Below are 23801 nucleotides of genomic sequence, written 5' to 3'. Positions count from 1 at the left end.
AATGAATTTTGATAAAAAAACAAAAAAAAGTTGAAACAGAAAGAAAGAAAGAAAAGAAAAAAGAAAAAAAAAAAAATTTCGGAGGGTTTTTTTTTTTTTTTTTTTTTTTTTTTTTTTTAGATTTTTGTATTTTTGTATTTTTGTATTATTTTTTTTGGATGGTTGTGGTGATGGCAAGAAAAAAAAAAAAAAAAAAAGGAAAGGAAAGGAAAGGAAAGGAAAGGAAGAAAAAAAAAAAAAAAAAAAAGCGCTAAGAAAAGGAAATTTAAATTTAAATAAAAAGTTAAATTAATTAAATTAATTAAATTTAAATTAACTCATTTTAGATTAAGTAATAGTAGATATATAATTATATGTACGGCTTATCACATGATATTATTATTAATAATGATGACACATAATCACGTAAATTATGAACTGCCCACTTTTTTTGTTTTTTTGTTTTTTTGTTTTTTTTGTTTTTTTCTGCGGGGAAAAAAAAAAAAAAATATATTTTTTCCTGCCTGTTTTTCTTTCTCCACTTCATTCACTTCATCCATCTAAGCAAACAGCAAACTTCCCCTTAAATTATTAAAAAAAAAAAAAAATACTCAAAAATACTCAAAAATACTCCTTTTTTTCCACCCCATCTATTATCTATAAAAATATATATATATATATATATCTTTACAATGTCTTCTTCTTCTCCATCTTCTCCATCTTCTTCCTCCTCTTCCTCATCAAATTCAATACAAAAACGTCCTAGAGTGGAACCTTCTGATATGCCGGCTTGGGCAAACGCATTCTCAGGAGCTATTGGCGGTGCTGTTGCAGGACTACTTGTATTCCCCATTGATTTAGTAACTACCCGTCTTCAAGTTCAAGATAAACTTAACCTTCAATCAGCTCTTGTTTCTTCATCAAAGTCATCATCGACTCAAGAACAAGAATTTCTGGGAAATGATGGGAAAAATTCTAAAAAACAATTAGCTACAAAGTCTTCTTCTTCTTCTTCTTCTGTTGCCACCACCACCACCACCACTACTGGACCAGAACCATATAAAGGTGTATGGGATGCAATTTGTCGTATTTATCATGATGAAGGTGTTCTTGCATTCTATGATGGAGCAGTTCAAGATACCCTTTCAACAATGATTTCTGCCTTTTTCTACTTTTACGCATACGACATTTTACGTACCGCACGAGTACGACATGCATCCAAACAAGCTGCCAAACGAGCTGCTGCTTTAAGATTAAAATCGCAAGGTGTTGAAGGAGTAAATACAAGGGTAGTTACAGTAACAAAAAGAACAAATGTACCTGCTACACTTGGGGTTATAGAAGAATTGGCTATTGGATCACTTGCTGGAATTTTTTGCAAATTTTTTACAGCACCACTTAACAATATAGTAACTCGTCAACAAACTGCAGCTCTTACTGCTGCTACTTCAAAATCTTGTTTTTCCAAATCTACAATTGATGTGGGACATACACAAGCACGACACGTTTCTGCAGCACGTGTTGCTCGCGACATTTACAATGAGCGTGGGATTTGGGGGTTTTGGACAGGATTTAGAGCTACAATTTTACTTAGTGTAAATCCATCATTGACTTATTATTTTTTCCAATTACTTAAAGTACTTTTTATTAGAGGTGAGCGTGGAATGACAAGGGCACAACGTCAACGACGACGAGATAATCCTACTTCAGCAGAACTTTTTTTCTTTTCAGCATCTGCTAAAACTTTGGCAAGTTTAATTACATATCCACTTATTTTGATTAAAACACAAATGCAAGTACGCCGTGAAAGTAATGGTCCAGCATTGGGAGCTACCTTGATAGATATTGTTAAAACAAAAGGTGTACGATACTTGTATCAAGGAGCCATGGGCCAAATTTTAAAGGGATTTTTTAGTCAAGGCATTACAATGTTAACCAAGGATCAAATTGCAAGAACAATTATTTACTTGTACTTTGTGTTGCACAAGTTGAAGAAAGGATATTAAGATATCTTCTATTAATAATTGTCAAGGTATTAAGTATAGTTAAAAGAGAGAATTTAACATTAAAAAAATTAAAAAAAAAAAAATTAAAAATTAAAAATTATAAATTATAAAGTAATAAATAAGATAAATTAAGTCAAAAAAAAAAAAAAAAAAAAAAAAAAAAAAAAAGAGTTAGTAAATAAATCTTCAATTTCTTATCGTGTTCATCACTTGTAGTGAAGGTGGTAGTGGTGGTGGTGGTGGTGGTAGTAATAATAATAATAATAATGACATATCAATGCGTAGGGGGGGGAAGACTAATGGGTGTTATAAAGTTTAAAATCACGTGATTTAATAAATTGAAAAGTCAACCTTCTCATTAAATCACGTGACTTCATTTACAACCAAAAGTCATCATCATCATCTTCATCATCTTCATCATCTTCATCATCTTCATCATCTTCATCATCTTCATCATCATCCACAATTCCTTGATTCTTCTTCTTCTTCTTCATCTTCTTCTTTTCATGACAATGACGATGATTACAACGACAAATAGAATTCAAATCAAAATCATCCGCTGCAACTTTGCGTTCCATCATAGCCATAAAAAGTGTATTTTTAACTTGAGACTTCTTTTCAGCCCAAAATTCAGACTTTTTGCGACGACGTTCTTGCTTCATCAATCTAAACTTTTCAACCATAAATGATAATAAAAAAGCTTTAAATATAATAATAATAATAATAATAATAATGTATAAAGTTAAAAAGAAAAAGAAAAATAAAAATAAACACACACAAAAAAAAAAAAAATGAATGAAAAGAGTTAGACAAAAAAAAAAAAAAAAAAAAAAAAATCATCACAAGAGCTTTATCTATAGAGAACTTTTCTTCATTCTCTCTCTAAAAAAAAAATCATTTCAAAAAAAGAAAAATCACCTCCTCTTCCTCCTTTCCTTCCTCTTCCTTTTCCTCTTCCTTCATCAAACAAAAAAAAAAACTCAATAAAACTCATGTGGAGCCTGTTTAAACTCACCCAGGCCATGTCCGCTAGGCGGCTTCACTGGTAAATCATGATTATGTCGGTTATTTCCACGACGAACATTTCTACTAGCATCCAACAACTTCTTCATATCTTCTGCAGTTTGTGTACGTTGCATTGTAGCCTTTCGATTGGCTCCATTATCTCGTGCAGCCATTTCTTGTGCTGCAGAAAGCATTCCAGAAGTTGAAGAAGGTCCTGCAGATACAACAGTAGCACCAGCATAAATTCCACCATCTTCAGAATTTCCATCCTCCAAGGGACAACTCAAAAGAGCATCTTGAGGCTCAGGATCAACACAAGTCATAATCTTGCGCATACAAGGCATAGCCAAAATGGCCCGAGCTGAAGGTCGCTTCTCAGGAAAAGGTAAAAGCATTTGTGCCAACATACGCTTAATACCTTCACCAGCAGAGTTTACCATAAACAAAGGTTGTTCTTCATTAGTTTGTGAATGGTAAAATGACAAATCATAACGAGGCACACGAGGACGACGCTTATGTTCAGCAATAAAGGCATCAACAGCTTCAACTTTAGGAGGTGCAGGTGCAGGAGTAGGCTCAAACTTATCAGCTTGGCCTTCTGCAGTAAACTTTTCCTTGCGCTCCTTATCCTTCTTCAAACGATCATGCTCTTCAACTTCAACATCCCACTCATCAATCTCCTCTATAACATCCCTCAAATTATCAACCAATTCTTCAAGACGCAAAATATTAGCCAGTCCAGACTTTTGTGGGCCTTGTAATTGCTCATTTGCAGCAGCATCAATAGCCAAAATTTCCTCCGTAGTAGATTCATCCATACCCTTGTATCCATTATAAATAGGTAAAATGGAAATAACATTCATATAAGCAGAGTCCAACTCTTGAATCCAGTAATTGTAAATTTCACGCGAAAACTTTTTAAACAAATTATCCTTATGAAAGTCAGCAACCCCCCAAAGGTTGAAACCATAAAAAATGTTAAAAAAGGTAACAGCGCAAGCCCAAATATCAACCTTGCGAGCATCATAATGTCCATCACCTTTACCCTCCTCCTTAAGTTTACGACGAGAATGAATCTCAGGAGCCATATAAAACTCAGAACCACAAAGACCAGAAGCCAGCTTAACTGTAGCATCAGCCACAGCTTCATCTTCAGGAGCTGGGTTACCATCATAAAGATAAACAGAAACACCAAAGTCAGAAATCTTTAATTCTCCACGAGCACTGATAAGCAAATTTTCAGGCTTAATATCACGGTGAGCAATACCTCTAGAGTGAATATAATTGATACCATAAAGTAGCTGCTTAAAAAGACAAGCACGTTGTTCTCTAGACATGCGCTTCTTATACTTGCGAGTCAATTCCAGCAGAGAGTGAAGGTCACCATTTTCACAATATTCCAAAATAGTGCACCAGGCGCCTTTAGAATCCACCATCAAATCAAAAGCGTGAACAACATTCATGTGTTGGAGATTGCGCATAATTACATACTCATCAGCAAATGTTTCATAATATTCGCGAACTGTTTCTGCAGATTTAGGGGGTCGCTTCTTGTAAACTTTGCAAGCATACGTCTCCTTTTCTTTAGAGCCTGGGATAAGGCTTGGTCCAGTAACAACAATAACAGTAGCAGTGGCACCATCACCAAGAGTCTTCTTTTTAAGTTTACCAAAAGAATACTTGTGACCCAAGTGCCAGTCCTTAACGAGAAGATGGGAAGGAAGATAATCAGCAGGATTTTCCTTTTCATGACCTGGAGATGGAGGTCTAGAGGAAGAGACTGAAGAAAAGGAAGATTGACGTGAAGGTTGGCGAGAGTTTTGACGAGATGGGGGGGTACTACCTGCAGGGGTTGGAACATTCGAGTCACTAGAATCTGAGCCAGAGCGGTGTTTAGTAAAACGAGAAGTCAAGCGGGATACACTAAAGGATCGTGATGAAGGGACAGGTTGGGGACGTTGGTTTGCAGCATAAGATTGCATAGTGTTTGCTCGATTAAGCTCAGCAGCAGTAGCCACTCCAGTTTCAGCACCAAAAGACATGGCAATATTATTAGCTGGGGTTGCAGTAGGGCCAGAAGCTTTTGGTTTACGTTGAGTTGCAGCAGAAGAAGAAGCCGAGACAACAGCAGCAGCACCGGCACCGGCACCGGCAGAGTTTGGTCTACCAGTGGATGTAGCAGTTGTATTTCTTCTAAAGAGACTAGAATGTTTAGTTCCATGGGCAGAAGGAGGAGAAGTAGCATTAGTAGCAGTAGTAGCATTGGCATTATTATTAACATTTGCAGCGATAGCAGCGGCTGAATCAGCAGTGGCAGCAGCCGAGGAGGACGAATGGGGCCTCGTGCCTGGAAAATGGTTTTGTTGTGATTGTTGTTGAGAAGCAGCTAGAGTGGCTGCTTGGGGAGCAGCAGGTGCAGACAATTTTCTAGAAGAGTTGTGGTGCGATTCGGCCGCGCCATTGGTTCCAGATAAGCTTTGGCCATGATTAGAACCCCTGTGTATAAGTTTTGAGAGTCTTGAATAGGAAGAACTATTAGAAGATGGGGATAATGGTGGTGTATGATGGTTTGAAGACAAATTATTAGAGCCATGGCCTGTAATTGTGACAGAGGCAGAGGTAGCAGAGCCAATGGAAGAGGTAGAAGAAGCTGAAGAGGTTCGAGAGATTGGTGAAGGGGCAGCAGAAGTTGAGTGTGGGGAAATTGGGCCAGCAGTAGAAGACTCAATGGTATTAAAGGAAGGTTTACGAGATGAAAGAGGAGAGACACCACCAGATGATGATAATGATGATGATTGAACAACGGGAGCAGCTACAGAGGTATTGACACCAAGGGGGACAGCTGGGATTTCAGAAGAGAGGGCAGAAGATGGGCTGAGTTGGTAAGGGCCTGGAGCTCTAGCCATTGCAGCAGCAGAAGGAGGGGGGTTTGCAATGGAAATGGCAGCCACTTGAGAGGAAAGGCTAGTTGTTGTTGGAGGAGAAGAAGAAGAAGAAGAAGAAGAAGAAGAAGAATATTGTTCTTCATTAGAAGGTTCTTCTTCATGGATTGTATCAACCGAAGTCATTGGAAGAATAGGTCGGTCAGGCATTATTTGAAAGATAGTGGTGGTGGTGGTGGTGGTGGTGGTAGTGATAGAAGAAAAAAAAAAAAAAAAAAAAAAAAAAAGAAAGAGAGAAAAAGAGAGAGAGAGAGTGTGTGTGTATGTGTGAGAGTGATTGAGTGAATGAGTGAATGAATGAGAATGGACTTAAATAATAAATAATAAATATAATAAATATAATAAATATAAAATAAATAAATAAAAAAAAAAAAAATGATGATGATGAATATATATATATATATATTATATATTGAAAAAATATATATATATTAGGTAATATAAGTTTGTGTGATTAGGTAAGAAAGTAGAAAAAAAATGTGGTGTGTCTTTTTTTTTTTTTTTATTATTTATTTTTTTTTATTTTTTTATTTTTTTTATTGCTAAAGTAGGAAATGGACTTTATATTGTTAAAAAATTAATCCACTATCGAATAATTAAAAATTTTAAAGAAAAAAAAATTAAAAAATAAAAAAAAAAATTAAAAAATTAAAAAATTTAAAAAATTTAAAAAAAAATAAAAAAAAAAGGGCGGCTTTGGTGGCCTTTTTAAATACCAAGAAAATAAAAAAATAAAAAAATAAAAAAATAAAAAATTAAAAAATTAAAAAATTAAAAAATTAAAAATAAGCAGCCACTGAAGACAATGGCAGTCACGTGGAAGACGGCTGGCTGACATTTTTTTTCTGATTGTTGTTGTTGTTGTAGTAGTTACTACTAAGAATAATAATAATAATAATAATAATAATAATAATTAAAAAAAAAAAAAAAGGGCGGCGGCGTTGGTGGTGGTGGCGGTTTCTTCCTTTCATCCTCCTCTTCCTCCTACTTCTTCTTCTTCATTTTCTTCTTAAAAAAAGGTTTCAACCAAAAGGGATTTTTTTTTTTTTTTTGTTAGGCGGCGGCGATTTGCCAACAGTAGTTGCAGTAGTTGCAGTAGTTGCAGTAGTTGCAGTAGTAAAAGCAGCAGCAGCAGCAGCAGCAGGAAAAAAGACGCTCAACAAAACCCTTTAAATTATTCAACAATCCACCCTCCCCCTCTCTCTCTCTCTCTCTCTCTCTCTCCCAAAAATAAAAATAAAAAATTAATCTCATCTTTCTTTTTCTTTTTTTTTTTTTCAATTGATTTTTAAAAAAATATAAATTTAACATCATCATGCTTAGAAAACTTCTAGGAAGGCATAGTAATAATAATAATAATAAACAAGGACATAATGGAGATATCGATGCGGTAGACGCCGATTGGCTTGCACGAAATGGAGGCCCTGAAAAGTTCAAGAAAAGCAAGCAGAAGAAGCAACAGAAGTCTAATAATAATAATAATAATAATAATAATAATAATAATAAACAGCAACAAAAGGCTATCAATAATGACCCAGTTCATATCAGAGTAGAATTTAAACCTGGAGTACCTCCATCGATTCAAGATCATAATAATCATCTTATTCAGTATAATAATGGTTCTTCCATAAGACCTGCAACTCCAAGAAGAGAATCTCTGCAACAACAACAACAACAACAACAACAGCCTCAGACAAAAAGACCAAAATCTGCTCAATTAATGCCCTCACAAAACATCCACAATAACAATCAAAGTAATCATCATCATCATCATCACCACCATAATAATAATAATAATAATAATAATAATAATAATAATAATAACATTTCTAAACCTCCATCTAGATTGGCAAGTCCTGGACCAATATCTTCTTCTTCTACTTATAAAAATAACACCATGGTAGACCTTCCTCTCAGATCTACAACTGCTTCTCCAAAACTTTCAGGATCAACAAGTTTTAATAACCTAAGTTCAATCTCTTTAACAACTACACATAATCATAATCATAATCATACATCAAAAGTAATAATACCTACAACTTCCACTTCTAATACTACAAAGCATAAACCAGCTCCTTTGACTCTATCAAATAAACCAATTACTTCCTCTTCTAGAACTTCAATATATTCCCATAGTCAACCTTCATCTGCTGGATCTCCTGCTAGTTTGATTCATGCAACATCAGCCCAATCAAGAAATACCTCATCTGTTTCTCTCGTAAGCCCTACCTCTCTGAGCTATCAGCATCACGCCCGAAGAGCTTCACGGACTTCTCTTTCTGGTAATATTCCCTTTTCAGCTCCTGCTTCTCCTGCTTCTCCACAACCACTACCACCAACATCTGGAAATATTCATAACCACCACCACCACCACCACCACCATCACAATCACAATCACAATCACCACCACAATCAACATAACCAACATAACCAATACAAAATGGCAACTACCCATAAAGTCGTTCTAGTCCCAACTGTTGCAGCAGTTTCTACTCAAAAACGAATTCTTGAATCAGATCCTCAATACCGTGTTAAAATAGAAAAGGCTGAACGTAAAATAGAACGTGCAATGCCCCCATTTTTAATGCTTGATTCTCCTGATATGGCTGCTAGATTTAGGGCTATTCAAGATGCCCAGAAATCTAGACTTCACCAAATTGCAGCTGCCTCGTCTTCCTCGACCCATCATGCAAAATTGTCAACGTCATCATCATCTTATTCTTATTCTTCTTCTTCTTCTTCTTCTAAGGTACCCCCGCTTTGTGATCCTGCACAAGGCTGGACATTTAACGATGCATTACGCAATATGGACCGCAATAGGTACACAGTAAGTTTCCTTCTATCAATCTATCAATCTATCCATCCATTTATCTATTTTTTTTTTTTTTTGAAAAAAAAAAAAAAAAAAAATCAGATTAAAACTTTGATTTAAAAACTAAATCTTAACTAAATCTTAACCCTATATTAACTCTATATTAACTCTATATTAACCTTTTCTTTTTTTTTTTTTTTTTTTTTTCTTTTTTTAAGAATATTCTTCCTTTTAACAATAACCGGATTCATATTGCTGTTGTCCCTGGAGGTAACGATTACATTAATGCATCCCTTATCACTCTCGACCTCAATGTTAATCCATTAACAAAACAACTCCAATCATCCAGATTGCATTCTTCTCCTTCTTCTTCTTCTTCTTTTTCTTCATCTGCACCTTCCCCATCATCATCATCATCTTCTTCTTCTTCTTCTTCTTCTTCTGCCTCCTCAGGCCAAGCAATCGGACCCAAACAATACATTGCAACTCAAGGTCCTACCCGCTCAACCGTCCCTCATTTTTGGCATATGCTTTACTCTCTATCAGAGTACTCTAAACAGTTCCATTCTGATACAATGGTTGTGCTCATGCTTACTCCTCTCACTGAAAATAAAAGAGAAGCTTGTGCATCTTATTGGCCAAGAGTCCCAGGATCTGTCATTGAACTTGCTGCAGATCCATCAAACTTTCCTTTAGATTTGAAAATTGTATGCAATACTGTCACCAAGCATGATCCCAAAGACTCTAAAACTGCTTCTGCTTCTGCATCTGCATCTGCATCTGCATCTTCTTCATCTTCTCTTAAACGACCAAGATCAATGTCGTCTTCCCTCTCAAATCCTCATCTAGCAGCAGAACTCTCAAACGGATCCTCAACATCAACTTCAACCTCTTGTTCATCTGCTTCTTCTTCATCTTCTTCCTCTTCCACGTCATCCTCTTCTTCTTCCTCTTCTTCTTTGCCTACAACTACTTTCCCATACACCCATTCCGTGCTCTCACTCACTTGCCCCCATGATGGCCGCACTAAAACAGTACACCATTTATATGTTGATTCCTGGGTTGATTTTGGTGCTCCTACAGCCGACCATGATATTGCTGGGCTTGTTGCTGCAGCCAATGCATTGCTTCCAGCTGCTGGGAAAATGCCGCTCGTTGTCCACTGCTCCGCAGGTGTTGGAAGAACTGGTACGTTTGTTGTCATTGACTACATGCTGACGCGATCAAAACTCCTGGCCCAGTCTTATGGATACCCTTACCCTCCAACCACACCACGATCCAACCCTGTGTCACCTAGCTCCCCTGATGACGCAGTGGCGTTGGCAGCTGCTGCTTCTGCTTCAGCTGCTGCAACGGCAACAGGGTTTGGTTCCATGCAGACCCCTACAAATACTCATATTGCACTGGTCCCACCAGGCTCAGATCCTATTTATGAGCTGGTGTCACAATTGCGGTCTCAACGCATTGAAATGGTTCAAAATAAAACTCAATATCAGTACATTTATGCCATTGTAAAGCGTGCATTTTGGACCAGGCAATGGCTTTCTGCTCTGAGTAAAATTGCAAAGTAATGATGAAGATTATAATCTATTAAGGATTTTAAGGATTTTAAGAATTTTAAGGATTTTAAGGATTTTATTTTAATGGGGGGGGGGGGAATTACAAAAGTTAAAAGTGATAATAACGTTTTAAATTAAGATACAGATAAATTAAATAAAAAAAATAAACAAACAAAAACCCATCATAGATATAAATATATAGAAAAAAAAATAAAAAAACTTAATACATTAAATAAAGCCTCTTAAATACCAGAAACTTCCCCCCCTTTTTTTTTCCCCCTCCCCCTTCTAACCAGAGCACATTTCACAAGACTCAGGATTGTTGATAGAACAAGCAATAACCTTTGAGTTATAAATATCAATCTCGCTCTCACCTGTTGAAGTCAATCCAGACTGGCCCAATTGTACTGTTAGTTCATCAATCTCCGTCACCTTGGCAGCTGGCGATGATGAAACTGACACTGTAGTTTCCTCCACAACTGTTACCACAGATGTGGGCTCTGGACGCTTACCAACACGCGCCACATGACGGTATGGCTTTCTATCAAGTGCACGAGCAACGCCTCGTTGAGCAATCTCCTGTTTAAGCTTCTCTTGATCCACAGTAAACTGAATGGGTGCAGAGGCTGCCATAGTACGAAGATAATACATACCAGTCTTAAGCCCCTTCTTCCAGCCGTAAAAGTGCATGGATGTAAGTTTGCCCATGGTTGGCGATTGAATATAAATGTTGAGTGATTGTGACTGATCAATAAATGGTGACCGATCTGCTGCCATATCAATAATGGTCTTTTGCGAAAGTTCCCATACAGTCTTATACAGAGCCTTAAGATCATCTGGAATAGTAGAAATGCCCTGAATCGAACCATTATTGGCAATAATACGATTCTTCATGTCCTCATCCCAAAGTCCCATCTCAACAAGATCCCGCAAAAGCCATTGATTCACAATCTGAAACTCGCCAGCAAGCACTCTTCGAGAGTAAATGTTAGAAGTGTAAGGCTCAAAGCACTCATTGAATCCGAGAATCTGAGAAGTCGAAGCAGTTGGCATGGGTGCAACCAATAACGAATTGCGTAGACCATACTTCTTCAAGTTATCCTTAAGTTCAGTCCAATCCCACAAATCAGTAGGAGTAACATCCCAAAGATCGTATTGCAAAAGACCCTTAGAAGCAGGCGACCCTTCGTACGATTCATAAGTGCCTTGTTCACGAGCAAGCTCAATCGATGATTCAACAGCAGCATGGTAAATGGTCTCAAAGATTTGGATATTCAACTGCTTAGCTTCAGGAGAATCAAACGGCAGCCGCAGAGACATAAAGGTATCAGCAAGACCTTGAACACCCACAGCAATAGGACGATGACGCATGTTAGATTTCTTAGCCTCAGGAACCGGGTAAAAGTTGCGGTCAATAATCTGATTCAAGTTGCGCACCACAATCTTAGTCACTTCGTGCAGCTTCTCAAAATCATACCATGAGTCTTCGTCATTGCGCTCCACATAGGTTGGCAGAGCAATTGATGCCAGATTGCACACAGCAACCTCGTCTGGAGACGAGTACTCCACAATTTCGCAACACAAATTCGATGACTTGATGGTTCCCAGGTTCTGCTGGTTTGACTTGCGGTTGCACGAATCCTTGTACAACATAAATGGATTACCAGTCTCAGTCTGGGCTTCCAAAATGGCATACCACAGCTTTTGAGCCTTGACTGTGCGACGACCACGACCCTCGCGCTCATACTTTTCATAAAGCGCTTCAAACTTCTCACCCCAAACGTCATCAAGACCGGGGCATTCATTGGGACACATCAAAGTCCAATCCTGGTTAGCCTCAACACGCTTCATAAACAAGTCAGGAATCCAGAGGGCATAAAACAAGTCGCGTGCGCGCACTTCTTCCTTACCATGGTTCTTGCGTAACTCAATAAACTCAAACACATCATCATGCCAGGGCTCAAGGTAAACAGCAAATGCACCAGGACGCTTGTTGCCACCCTGATCAACATAACGCGCCGTATTGTTAAATACACGCAGCATTGGCACAACACCATTGGATGTACCGTTGGTGCCAGCAATGTACGACCCAGTCGCACGGATATTGTGGATGCTCAAGCCAATGCCGCCTGCAGACTTGGAAATAAGCGCACATGTCTTGAGGGTGTCATAAATGCCATCAATCGAGTCATCCTTCATGTTGATCAAAAAGCACGACGACATTTGGGGCTTGGGAGTACCAGAGTTATAAAGCGTAGGAGAAGCGTGGGTAAAGTACTTGAGCGACATAAAGTTGTAAGTCTCAATTGCCTTCTCAATGTTAGACCCGTGGATTCCCACAGCGACACGCATAATCATGTGTTGTGGGCGCTCAGCAACCTTGCCATTAATACGCAGCAGATATGATCGCTCCAGGGTCTTGAAACCAAAGTAGTTGTATGAAAAGTCTCGGTCGTAGACAATGGCCGAGTTAAGCTCGTCCTCATGCTCTTGAACCACCTTGTAGACTTCCTCAGAAATCATAGGTGACAGCTTTCCATTCTTAGGATTGATGTAGTGATACAAATCATAAACAACTTGAGAAAACTGCTTCTTAGTCTGCTTGTGAAGATTAGAAATGGCAATGCGTGCAGCAAGAATTGCATAGTCTGGATGCTGTGTCGTCATGTAAGCAGCTGTCTCAGCAGCAAGATTATCAAGCTCAACAGTGGTGACACCTTGGTAAACACCAGTAATGACACTTTGTGTGATTTTGGCTGCATCAACATGGGTAGGGTCCAGGCCATAACACAGGCGAGACAGTCTGGCAGTGATTTTGTCAAACTGAACCTTTTCCTTTCTTCCGTCTATAGAGAGTTAGTCTAGGAGGTATATAATGCAAAATCAAAAAAGATTACTTACCTCTTTTATAAACAAACATCATTTACTTATTTTTATTATTTTTTTAAAATCTAATTTGGTTGATGGTAGGAATAAAAAAAAAAGTTTGAAAAGAATGGGAGATTTCAAGCTGTTTATATAGTTGCAAGTTTTTCTTATTTGTTTTGTTTGTTTGTTTGTTTTTTTTTTGTTTACAAAAAAAAAAAAAATTTAAACAACCAACAAAAAAAAATAAAAAACACGCATACCTGACGCGTTAATGACAAATCAAAATTCATTACTAATAACGCGTAAATACGCGAGTACACACTATGTTTTGTTTACAAACGATGGACCCGATCAAGCTTGATCTGCTTACCCGACAAGTACCGCTCCTTAAGCTCAGTAAATGTTTCGTTATAATACGCGTCGCGTTCCTCGCGCGTTTGAGGATCAACTTCTTGTGTAGCATATTCGCTAATTGCTGTCAAGCGTGATTCAAAGAACGGACCAATTGCTGCAAACGTGTCTTCGGGTCGCTCCATAGGCACCAAGTGCTGTCCATCCGGAATGTCCACACCAACAACATTTGGCAACGCTCCACGAATTGCTTCCACGCTTTCGGGTGGATTCCATGTTGCTGCACTGCCAATAACATGGCATACTGCGCAATCAATAGTTTTAAGCTGGTCACGTAAGTACAGCGTAGTAAAGTTGGAAGACGCGTAAGAAGTTATCTGGGCTCCGCGAGGTGGGATTGCCAGTATAGAGCCATCGTCCCGTTTAACAAATCCGCTCCTGATCAAGTCTTCTAGAATACGAGGGTGCACTGTGCGACCTACACCACCTTTCTTCAAATATTGTGCATACTCTTCTTCACTCGCAAATGTGTCTTTGATATACTTGTTGAGCTTGGTTAAAAACCCAACCCATGTCTCACGGCCCTTTTTAAATTTGTGCAGATCATGGTTAAAATATGCCACAGGCTCAATTGAAATTACAGAATCAATAACCCGTCGCTCAAACGCAGCCGCATGCAGTGCTGTCCCCCCACCCATCGAGTGTCCAATTAGAATCGCATTGCTGGTGATATTTTGTGCAGCCAAAATCCGGAGCACGTCCCGCGCACTGTCTTCCCACGAGCAGGTCAGCCCGAGTTTGTGTTCGTTGAGAATGTACGATTCACCGTGGTTAACAGCGTCAACTGAAATCACGGTCCCCAGCTGTGGACCGTACTTTTCGTAAAACATTTCAATCCAGTACTCCCATGATTCCTTAGTAAACCCAGTGGCATGGAGGAACACAAGGTGCACTTGTTCTTCAGGAGAAACCTTGGCTTGCTTCCCGGGCCGCTCATCAGTATAAACATTGTAAACAACTTGGAGCTTGTCAAAAGGTTTAATAGTAGAAGTTCGGTTGAACCGAGGGAAATGGCCGTCAATAATGCGCTTTTCAACTGTAAGATAGGTCATGGTGAGGTAATGATGGTTTGCAAAAATGTGGTTAATAATTCGCAGGTCTTTGAGCCTGGTTTTATAGTTTTTTTTTTTTTTTTTTGTGGGGTCGTTAACTCTATATATATATATACCTCGGCTATTTATGCTCACATGAAATAACCTAATCGTCCATTTTTTGGCGCTTAGGCTCTGGACTACCAGTTGATGCAGGAGCTGTAGGCGCAGAAGGCGCAGAAGGAGCCGGCGAGACCTCCGGGGCCTCTGCGCGGGCAAGCTTGCGTTTGGCCTGTTTGTCAGGGTTGTAAAGATAGTACAGTTTGCGGTCAGTAGCCTTACCCATTTGATCGGGGACCTGGGGTACAGATTGAATCATCTTGCGGCATTCTTCAATAATTTCTAACAGCATTTGCAAATCAGATACACCTTTTGTGTCGATGACTGGGTTATCTTTGCGTAACAGTTCAATGCCATCATGGCCAAACTTCTTCTTCAGATACTCCATAGTTAGTGTTTCGTCAGCAGTCATGAGTGCGGCCAGCGCAATCTGAGGCGGCGTAAAGTGGAACTGGACATCTGAAAAGAAGGAATCAATGATGGCCTTTTTAGTCTTTAAACGTAATGGTTCCAATGCTTCTGGGGGCGCTAAGTGAGGAATCACTGCTTGGATATCGAGTAGCAGACCACGCATTGGTCTATAACCATTGTGGACGAGCAGGGTAAAAGAAAGTGATTGTAGAACCAGAAATTCGCAGTCAAGAATCTCTTTTTGGTTCTTCCTTAAAACCTTACATAAATAATCAATTTTGATCAGGTTGTTCTCAACCTTAGCTGCGAGGAAAATGCAAGTTGAAAAAATGTCTTTGGGATGGTGTTCCATGGTACTATGTACCGTATAAAACTTGCGAAAATAAGAAAGTGCTGTTGCGCTGACCTGTGTAGGTTGTTGCAGACCATCTCCTAAAAGTAGCAGTTTGGTTGAATAGTATTGGATCAACTGCTGCTCTTCTTCATAAGAAAGTACTTCAATGGAAGTCTCTGGTACGTTTTTGTCTTTAGCAATTGCGCCGGGCACATTTCTACAGGCCCGCTCGTAGACGGCACGGCGCTTAGATTCTAGTTCTTCGGGAGTCAGGGACCATATCCGGAACTGGGAAGAGTGTCTATACAAGTCATCATCTGAGATGGGCTCGTAAGCTGGTACAGTCATTGTTTAGAGATTGTTAATATGTGAATGTATGTCTGATGGAAGTGGGAGAATGTTGCAGTTGCAAGATTAATTTTTGTCAACAGTGAAAAATATAAAATTAAGATTTATATATTAGTGATGATTACTCATCTTGTAATAATAATAATAATAATATATTTTAGAGATTGTTTTAAACGGAACACGGCTGCGCAAATTTTATAAAGCTGACTCATCTTTACAAGATTACCTAATTTAATTTTCGTTGCTTGTTCTCTTAAACAATACTGTGCGGCTTATATTTATGTCCAGGCCGTTGAAGAGCTCCGTTATCTTCCAGTTTACAAGCTTCAAGGCCTCGTCCAAGGCCTTAATTAAAAATAAAAAGTAGGCTTAGAAAGGCTGCTTCTCCCGTCAGAGCCATTGACCGGGAAGTAATTTAAAAGAAAAAAAAAAAAAAAAAAAAGCATTTTGAATCTCCTCGGCAGTGCGAATCCCGGAAACTCATTCTTTCTAAAAAAAAGATCATGTCATTGATCATGACTCTTTGAAAGATTAAAAGGAAAAAAAGACGCTTTTTTTTCGGAAAAACCATTAGATAATTTAAAATTAAAAGACGAAATAATCCGGGATTATCTATCTCTAAAGCTATCTAAATAAACATATAAATATCCAACATTTCTCTCTCCTAAGCTCAAGAGATAAATAAATACCTCATCAATCAAAATGAAAACCTCCATTATGAACCTCCCCGAGGAAATCCTCGAAGAAATCCTTACATATGCTGCTTTTGACTGCCACGGTGACTGCTGCGATAAACAATACGACCGGGTCTGTTACAATCAATACCGTGGAATTGTTCAGACGTGCAAAAAGTTTCGCAGAATAGGCGGAAACATCTACTGGAAACAGCTTAATGTGTAAGTCTTATCATTGTTTTTTTTTTTTTTTTTTGGACTTTTATACCTTTAATCTAACTTTATATATATATATATAGTCCTTCGATTTCAAATGATAACTCTTTGGTACCACGAAGAGTGACCAAAACATGTATTCCTCATGATATTGAAAATTATGTGACAGAACTCAACATTGGGTCCACACACTCGGTAGTCTCACGCATTGACGGCTCGCGAGACGAACAACAGCACGTCGAATGGTGGGGTGTATTGCTCAACTGGGACGTGCTCCCCCGTTTACGCAAAATTACAATCAACGGGACTGTGGCAGCTTCGCGTGTCAACTCAGGGCTGGCCAAGTCACCCTGCCACACTCTGAATGACCCGGAGGCTCTCGAACAACTTGCCTGGTTTGCAGAGTCCACACCTGCGGGTCGCCAGCCACCAGAGATGCATATTTATGGTGTTGATGAAACAGTTGTCATGGCCATGAGCAATTATCCAGCACTTCAAAAATGTATTCGCACGTTGTGGTTCCATGACCAGCTTGATGATACGGGATCGTCGATTAAACGTACGCTGCCAGATTTTGGCCGTGCTTTAGCTGGAATGACGCAACTACGAGACTTGTCCATCTCGGTGGGTGCCCCGGCGGTTGCCAACTTTACCCACTTTCTGCAGGTCCTGGGGAAGTTCCCGTACCTGAAGAAGCTCCACCTTTCTTATGGCACGCGACCAGTTATGGATGATAGCCCGCTGGCATTGGGTGTTCATAATTTTCGTCCTATAGTCCCGCCATCTTTGGAAGTTTTGGACTGTCCTTATAGCTTTTTGGAGCTACTTAATTTATTGGAACCTTTTACTGATCGTACATTCCAGGAGATTCATGACCTGACGCTGCATGTGGATCGCAGACGGGTTACTTTAGATTTGCCATTTTACAGCCTTGAAGCTTTCCAAGTATATATGCAAAATTGCGACAATGTGCGGTCATATACGGTTGAAGGGTTGCTTGATATGGTTGCTCATAATGCGCGCACACTAAAACGCCTTGCGGTGGCCAAAATGGATTTCACTGATGTCATGGACCTGCCGCACGTCAACCCAAACCTTGAAGAACTCCACATTGGCATTCTCATTACTGGCAACCTTCCGGTTTGGACTCCAGTGCTTGACTACTTGCAAGACTTAAAGAAGCTTAAGCACCTTACACTTAATGTCAACTCCATTCGTCAGTTATCTACTCGTATGTTTGGCACGCTGTTAACACGGAGTCCTATTTCTGAAGATAGTTATGAGCCTAGCACTCAACTTCAAACAGTCACTATTAAGTTTAACCGCACAGAATCCATTTCTAAGCTGCCTAGTATTGTTGCTTCTGTGAATGGTACCAAGAGCTATAACCTAACAAGCCATGCATCTTTTCATAAGGCTCGCTATATGATGGATGAGGTGCCAGGCGTTGATAATCATCGGGTTCCGGAGTATCTTTGGGAAGACGGGTCTATTTGTGCGGCACATGTTGTGTTTGATGCCAGAGCCATATCGATGGATTTGTATCCTGACTACTATTCGGGCAAGTACAAGACTAGAAACCCGTATAGTAATACCAGCAGTGTTGCTAATAGCGATGATGAAATGTATTAAAGAGTGAAATCAAGCACACGTTTATAGCTGGACTTTAGGCGGATTTTCCTTTTTCCTTTTTTCTTTTTTTTTATTTAGTCAACAAGCAGGTTTTGTTTTGTTTTTTTTTTATATTTAGAATTGTTTTAATTTAATTTGTGTATATTAGAACTGGTGAGATCATTTGGGAGGCCCACAAAACAAGTTTAACCTTAAAATTCTTGCAAAAAGACTTGATTTCTTTTTTTTTTTTTTCATTCATTCATTCATTCATTCAAACAAACTTTCACTTTAATTAATTATTTCCAAGATTTTTATGGTTTAACTGGACCTTTTTTTTTCATTCTGTCTGTTTGCTACTTTTGGTTCTTGCATGATGCTTCCAAAAAAAAAATCTTTTTTTTTTTCGTCATCGTCATAATCATCATCACCATTGATTAAACAATTACTGTTTAAAAAGAAGATTCTTGCCAATGTTTGAGGAAATTCTTGATAGGGTGTGAGATCAAAAAAATAAATAAATAAATAAATAAAAACGAGCCTTTTATTAAGGTCCTATGCACTTATTCATATATACTTTCTGTTTTTTCTTCTTCACTGTTCCCTCCATTTTCACTACCACCGTAAATGTTTTTTTTTTTTCATTGGCTTTACTTTTCCATTTAATTTAATTTGCTTCAAGATTTTTTGATTTATTTTTATTTTTATTTTTAAAAAAAAAAAAAAACAATAAAGGCTTTTTTAGTTCACTACAAACAACATAGCCAGTTATTATCTTCTTTATACGGCTCATTTTAGAAAGCAACAAAATGAACTTATCGGCATGATCAAGTGTGCGAGAATCCGGTGTTGAGTTTTTGTTTTTTTCTGCCCCCACTTACCACATTCATTCATTCATTCATTTATTTATTCATCCCAAACTGCCTTTCCACTCTACGGCTTGCAGTCCCCGCGTTATGTTTAGTTCCGACCGCAAAATAAAAAAAAAAGGGATTTTTTTTTTTTTTTTGAAATATCGGTGTTGGAGATAAATAACAAAAAAAAAATAGTCACCTGGACTCGGTTTTTTTTTTTAATATCCACCAGTCATTTTGGTTTTTTTTTTTTATTTTTTTTAATATACTTGTTGAATGTTCGCGTGTTCGGAAAACGGAGCATGAATACGGGAACGAAAAGTTGATAGTCCGAGCGGTTAGTTGAATTACTTACAGACAATATCATTTGTGATTTCTTTTTTTTTTTATTTTTTTTAAATTTTTTTTTCTTTAAAGAGAGAGGAGTGGTGTTGAGGAGAAAGAAAAGAAAAAAAAAAAAAAAAAAAAAAAAAGGCTGGAGCTATGCTTAAAAAAAAAAATGGTAAAAACGACTATTCGCACATGAACAATATTATTATTTAAAGGTCCATCACTAATTTCCAAAATTGGAATATGCGTTGTGATATGCGTTGTGATATGCGTTTTTTTTTATTTGCTCTTGTAAATAGGCACTGGGAATTATAACCTTCGGAAACCGTAATTTGATTTTTTAAAAAAAAAGTTTTGGATAAGATAGATCTTTTTTTTTTTTACAGTTATTATCAAAAGTGGATTTTTTTTTCATTTTGAAATTACTTTAATTCATTTTCAAAGTACTCTCTTTGTACCAGTAGTTGTTGTTTTTTTTTTTTTTTTATTGTCGCAACTTAGTTAATTCCGTTTAGATTTCTTCATATACAAAAGTATTCATTTAGATGAATAAAAAAAATAATCTTTTTTTTTTTTCAAATCTATTTTGAAACATTTAACATCATGTCAATGTTGTTTTTTTTATTTTTTTTATTATTTGAAAAAATAAAAAAAAAAATTTATTGATTTCTACAAACAACTCCTCTTTCAAGATAATCTTTTAATCTATCTTCTTTCTCTCTCACTCATTTATTTATGTAAAAAAGTGCCATGCAAATCGTTTAATGCCGAAACGAAATACCCCTCTCTCTTTCTCTCTCTATCTTTTTTTTTTTTTGTTTCTTTCACTTTTTCCTGAATTTAGTATTTTTTTTTTTTTTTTCAACTTGTGAAAAGAGGAGAATGAATGAAAAGAGTTGAGTAATTCAGTTGTAACAGTCAAAACTATTGGACATTGGTTTATTAAAATCATGCAAAAATAAAAAGAAAAATAAATAATACAAAATTTGTCTTTTTTTTTTTTTCTTTATATATATCTTTTCCTTGAGTGATCTAAAGTCTTCAAGTCTTTAAGACAAAATAGTTTTATCTTTTGAGGCAAATTTAGATCTACTAAAGTTGTTATCACATTTAGCACCAAAAAATAAAAAATAAAAAATAAAAAATAAAAAATAAAAAATAAAAAAGAATAAGTCTGTGCCTTTTCCGAAAGCTTTATTTTAAAATAAATTTATTTAAATGAAATATAAAAAATCTACTAGTAGTATTAGTTGTAATATTAATAGTACTACTAATGATTACTTACAAATAAAAAAAAATTTCATTTATGTTATCACCCCTCTTATTATTAATTTTTTATTTTTTTTTTATTTTTTTTTTTCATTTCTTCTGTCGTCTAACCCTTTTGGTAAGCCCATATTATTATTCAAACTTATTTTTTTTTTTTTTTTATTTTCTGTCATTATGTATTCTCATGTTTAAATAAAGTTTCCCTATAAATGCTCGTTTTTTTTTTAAAAAAAAAATATATATATCTGTGACCTTCTTTTACCCCACCTTTTCCCTTTTTTTTTTTTCAAATCGTTTTATTTCCATGAATAAATAAAATCTTTTTTGAGACAAGCTTCAGGCTTTATTTTATTTTTTTTTTTTTTTTTTTGTCATTTTCCTATTTTAAATAAAAAAAAAAGATGAGGGGGAAGGTAAATACGATTGCTGGTTGGCATTATGTCTTGTCCTTAAATACTTCAACTATTAAACTCTTCTTTAGTCTCCTATAAATAAAAAATTCTTTCTATAAATATTTTATTAATTTCCCTTGAAAATCTACTTTATTTTTTTTTTTTTTTGTTCTTTCTTCATTATTTTTCTTTATTTTTATTAAAATATAATAACTTCTTCATCTTTATTACATCCATCTTCATCTTCATCTCAAAAACATTAATTATTATCCTCAAATCATGGCTAGCTTATTAGGCTCAACAAGCAGTTCCAGTGGTGGAATGCTGGCCCTCGTTACACCCGCAGGCAAGGTCCCCGGCACAGGCCTTCTCCAAGTTACAAAGATTCTTCATAGTCTTAGCAGTGGTGGCTCCAGCAGCTCAATGAAGGCTCTTTTAGCCACTGCCGTTGGAGACCTCCCAGGTCTTTTTGGTGACTACCCGTTCCATCGTGATATAGCTCCCAGCGCCATTTTTGTTGCTCTCTTTTCCATCTTTGCCATTGCCCACCTTTATATCTTTTTCCGTAACATGAAGTGCGGCCAGTCTTTTTGGCCATCTTTTGGCTTGGCTTGGTACTGCATCTTTCGTGTGATTGGATTTGGTCTCCGTATTAATTGGGCTAAAGACGTGATGCGTGTCAAGGTTGGCATTGCTGCAACTGTCTTTTGTGTGGTCCCCGTTGTTTATGTTTCTATTATGAATATGTTATTTGGGCACCGTATCTTTACCTGGCGACACCCGGAGACTGGTAATGCTGTGTGGTTTGCCGTCATTATGAATGTTACATATGTGGTTGTTCTTGGCGTCATTGTTATGGGTATTCTTGGACAAGCTATCCCCTATATTTACTTTTTGGACCAGCATCATTTGAATATGTGCAGACGAGTTGCTCGTGCTGCTGCCATTTTACAGACACTTTACTCTTTTGCCGGTATCTGCTTGATTGTCAATGCTTACACATTTAAGCCTGGTCGTATTGATGGACGCTTTGGCAAGTTCTACAAGCATGGAGAAAAGGTGGATTTACCTGCAACCATTTCCCCAACATGGATTGAAAGCACCAATCCCATGTACTTTCCCGAGAAGGGCTCACAGCACGTTATCATTAAAGACACTCCAGAGGCTAATGCGATTCGTGTTATTTCTAACCGCCGTCCACCTGCTGGTGGTTTGAGTAACCACCACGGTCATCACCATGAGCGTGCTCCCAAGATGACTACCAATGTTATTCTCATTTTGTCTGTAAGTGTGTTGCTTTCTATTTCTGCTGCTTTCCGTACAGCTTCTACATTTAAAACCAATCCTCGTGGTGGTGTTAATGGCAATCCTCTTGGTCACTGGCTTTATCACAATTGGCTCATGTACTTGTTATTTGGTGTTTTTGAGGTTATTGTTAATGTTTTGTATCTGGCTATGCGCGCTGATTTGCGCTTTTACATTCCCGACATGGCTCGCAAGCGCAAGAGCACAGATCCTGCATATGTTCCCAGTGATAGTACTGGTGTTTTGGGTGGTCCCGATAATTTGTCAAAGCCTGAGGTTGACCATATTAACAATGTATCTTACTCATCTTCAGATGCAGGTGTTCCTGCTGCTACTGCTACTGCTACTGCAAACCCAAGAAACTCTGATATGGAACGGTATGGCAATGCCAATGTTCCTCATGGTGCAGTAGTGATGCCGTTAGATGAAAAGAGACCTTTTTAAAGAAAATTGAAACATTTGTTACCCCGCATTTTTTTTCTTCAATGATTTTCGGGATTGAAAAAAAAAAATAAAATAAAAATAAAAAAAAATTGTGTTTTCTTGTAATTGTTTAATTTAATAATAATAATAATAATAATATCTAATAATCCGTTTGAAGTTGTGTCACGAGAAAATTTGGTATTAATGCCTTTTTAGCATTTTGTGAGAGTTAATTTTAAAATAAAGATTTTTTCCCCTCATTCTAATGCAAACAAAGAGTTTAACTGATTGTTTATTTGGTGCCGTAAAATATATATGAATGAATATATATATTTGAAAAGTAAAAAAGTAAAAAAGTAAAAAAGTGGGGAGAAGATATATTGGTCTTTATTGAAATGTTGGGCATTTTGGAATTTCGGAATAACAATGAAGAAAATAAGAAACAAAAAAAAATTCTATTTTACGGATCGGCATTTCGGATTTATAGAACAAATAGAGTCCAGATTATGATATTTTCGGCAATACTTTTTTTTTTTCTTTTTTTTTTTTTTTCATAATAGTTTTGAATAGAATATAATAAAATAAAATTTATCTTTGTAAAGAGGGGAGTTGAGGGGTGGGTGGGTAGGAGAAAAGGGTATGTAGTATTTGGGTCTTGACAAGTGCCGGTATTAATCCAGACGGTAGCACAAGTTATTTTGCTTTTCAGAAGAGGGGAAATGGAATCTTAAAGTCCATGACTTGAAAGGGTAGATGATTAAATAAACTTCACAAGTGGGTGAGAGAGTGAGAGAGTGAGAGAGTGAGTGAGTGAATGAGTGAGTGAGAGAATGAGAAAAGAGTGATGAACATGTCTTGCACTTTTTTAAGGTATAGAATTTGACTAAAAATTATATATACA

At 37.2% G+C, this 23801-nt stretch overlaps 9 protein-coding genes across 9 annotated transcripts; 4 read left to right on the top strand and 5 right to left on the bottom strand.

The window, feature by feature from the left end:
* Window positions 1-671: 671 nt before the first annotated feature.
* Window positions 672-1985, top strand: SAPINGB_P004122 (uncharacterized protein; the record flags this gene model as incomplete). The annotated part of the gene is made up of 1 exon (XM_031998837.1): window positions 672-1985. The coding sequence occupies one exon, from the start codon at window positions 672-674 to the stop codon at window positions 1983-1985; it is 1314 nt and encodes a 437-aa protein (XP_031854728.1).
* Window positions 1986-2362: 377 nt separating this feature from the next.
* Window positions 2363-2668, bottom strand: SAPINGB_P004121 (uncharacterized protein; the record flags this gene model as incomplete). Its single annotated transcript, XM_031998836.1, has 1 exon — window positions 2363-2668. One exon carries the CDS (start codon window positions 2666-2668, stop codon window positions 2363-2365), a length of 306 nt encoding a protein of 101 aa, XP_031854727.1.
* Window positions 2669-2965: 297 nt separating this feature from the next.
* On the bottom strand, window positions 2966-6082 carry SAPINGB_P004120 (uncharacterized protein; the record flags this gene model as incomplete). Its single annotated transcript, XM_031998835.1, has 1 exon — window positions 2966-6082. The coding sequence occupies one exon, from the start codon at window positions 6080-6082 to the stop codon at window positions 2966-2968; it is 3117 nt and encodes a 1038-aa protein (XP_031854726.1).
* Window positions 6083-8372: 2290 nt separating this feature from the next.
* SAPINGB_P004119 (uncharacterized protein) lies at window positions 8373-10315 on the top strand (the record flags this gene model as incomplete). The annotated part of the gene is made up of 2 exons (XM_031998834.1): window positions 8373-8759; window positions 8963-10315. 2 exons carry the CDS (start codon window positions 8373-8375, stop codon window positions 10313-10315), a joined length of 1740 nt encoding a protein of 579 aa, XP_031854725.1.
* A 276-nt stretch (window positions 10316-10591) lies between these two features.
* SAPINGB_P004118 (uncharacterized protein) lies at window positions 10592-13226 on the bottom strand (the record flags this gene model as incomplete). The annotated part of the gene is made up of 2 exons (XM_031998833.1): window positions 10592-13149; window positions 13205-13226. The coding sequence occupies 2 exons, from the start codon at window positions 13224-13226 to the stop codon at window positions 10592-10594; spliced, it is 2580 nt and encodes an 859-aa protein (XP_031854724.1).
* Window positions 13227-13503: 277 nt separating this feature from the next.
* On the bottom strand, window positions 13504-14634 carry SAPINGB_P004117 (uncharacterized protein; the record flags this gene model as incomplete). The annotated part of the gene is made up of 1 exon (XM_031998832.1): window positions 13504-14634. The coding sequence occupies one exon, from the start codon at window positions 14632-14634 to the stop codon at window positions 13504-13506; it is 1131 nt and encodes a 376-aa protein (XP_031854723.1).
* Window positions 14635-14779: 145 nt separating this feature from the next.
* On the bottom strand, window positions 14780-15826 carry SAPINGB_P004116 (uncharacterized protein; the record flags this gene model as incomplete). The annotated part of the gene is made up of 1 exon (XM_031998831.1): window positions 14780-15826. The coding sequence occupies one exon, from the start codon at window positions 15824-15826 to the stop codon at window positions 14780-14782; it is 1047 nt and encodes a 348-aa protein (XP_031854722.1).
* Window positions 15827-16528: 702 nt separating this feature from the next.
* SAPINGB_P004115 (uncharacterized protein) lies at window positions 16529-18348 on the top strand (the record flags this gene model as incomplete). Its single annotated transcript, XM_031998830.1, has 2 exons — window positions 16529-16722; window positions 16800-18348. 2 exons carry the CDS (start codon window positions 16529-16531, stop codon window positions 18346-18348), a joined length of 1743 nt encoding a protein of 580 aa, XP_031854721.1.
* A 3103-nt stretch (window positions 18349-21451) lies between these two features.
* On the top strand, window positions 21452-22921 carry SAPINGB_P004114 (uncharacterized protein; the record flags this gene model as incomplete). Its single annotated transcript, XM_031998829.1, has 1 exon — window positions 21452-22921. One exon carries the CDS (start codon window positions 21452-21454, stop codon window positions 22919-22921), a length of 1470 nt encoding a protein of 489 aa, XP_031854720.1.
* Window positions 22922-23801: the final 880 nt, after the last annotated feature.

The sequence above is a fragment of the Magnusiomyces paraingens genome (assembly GCF_902498895.1).
Source record: "Magnusiomyces paraingens strain CBS 517.90 genome assembly, contig: contig3, whole genome shotgun sequence".
NCBI classification, from domain to species: Eukaryota; Fungi; Ascomycota; class Dipodascomycetes; order Dipodascales; family Dipodascaceae; genus Magnusiomyces; species Magnusiomyces paraingens.
The sequence above is the reverse complement of the archived record's forward strand: the minus strand, read 5'-3'. Positions and strand labels throughout refer to the sequence as shown.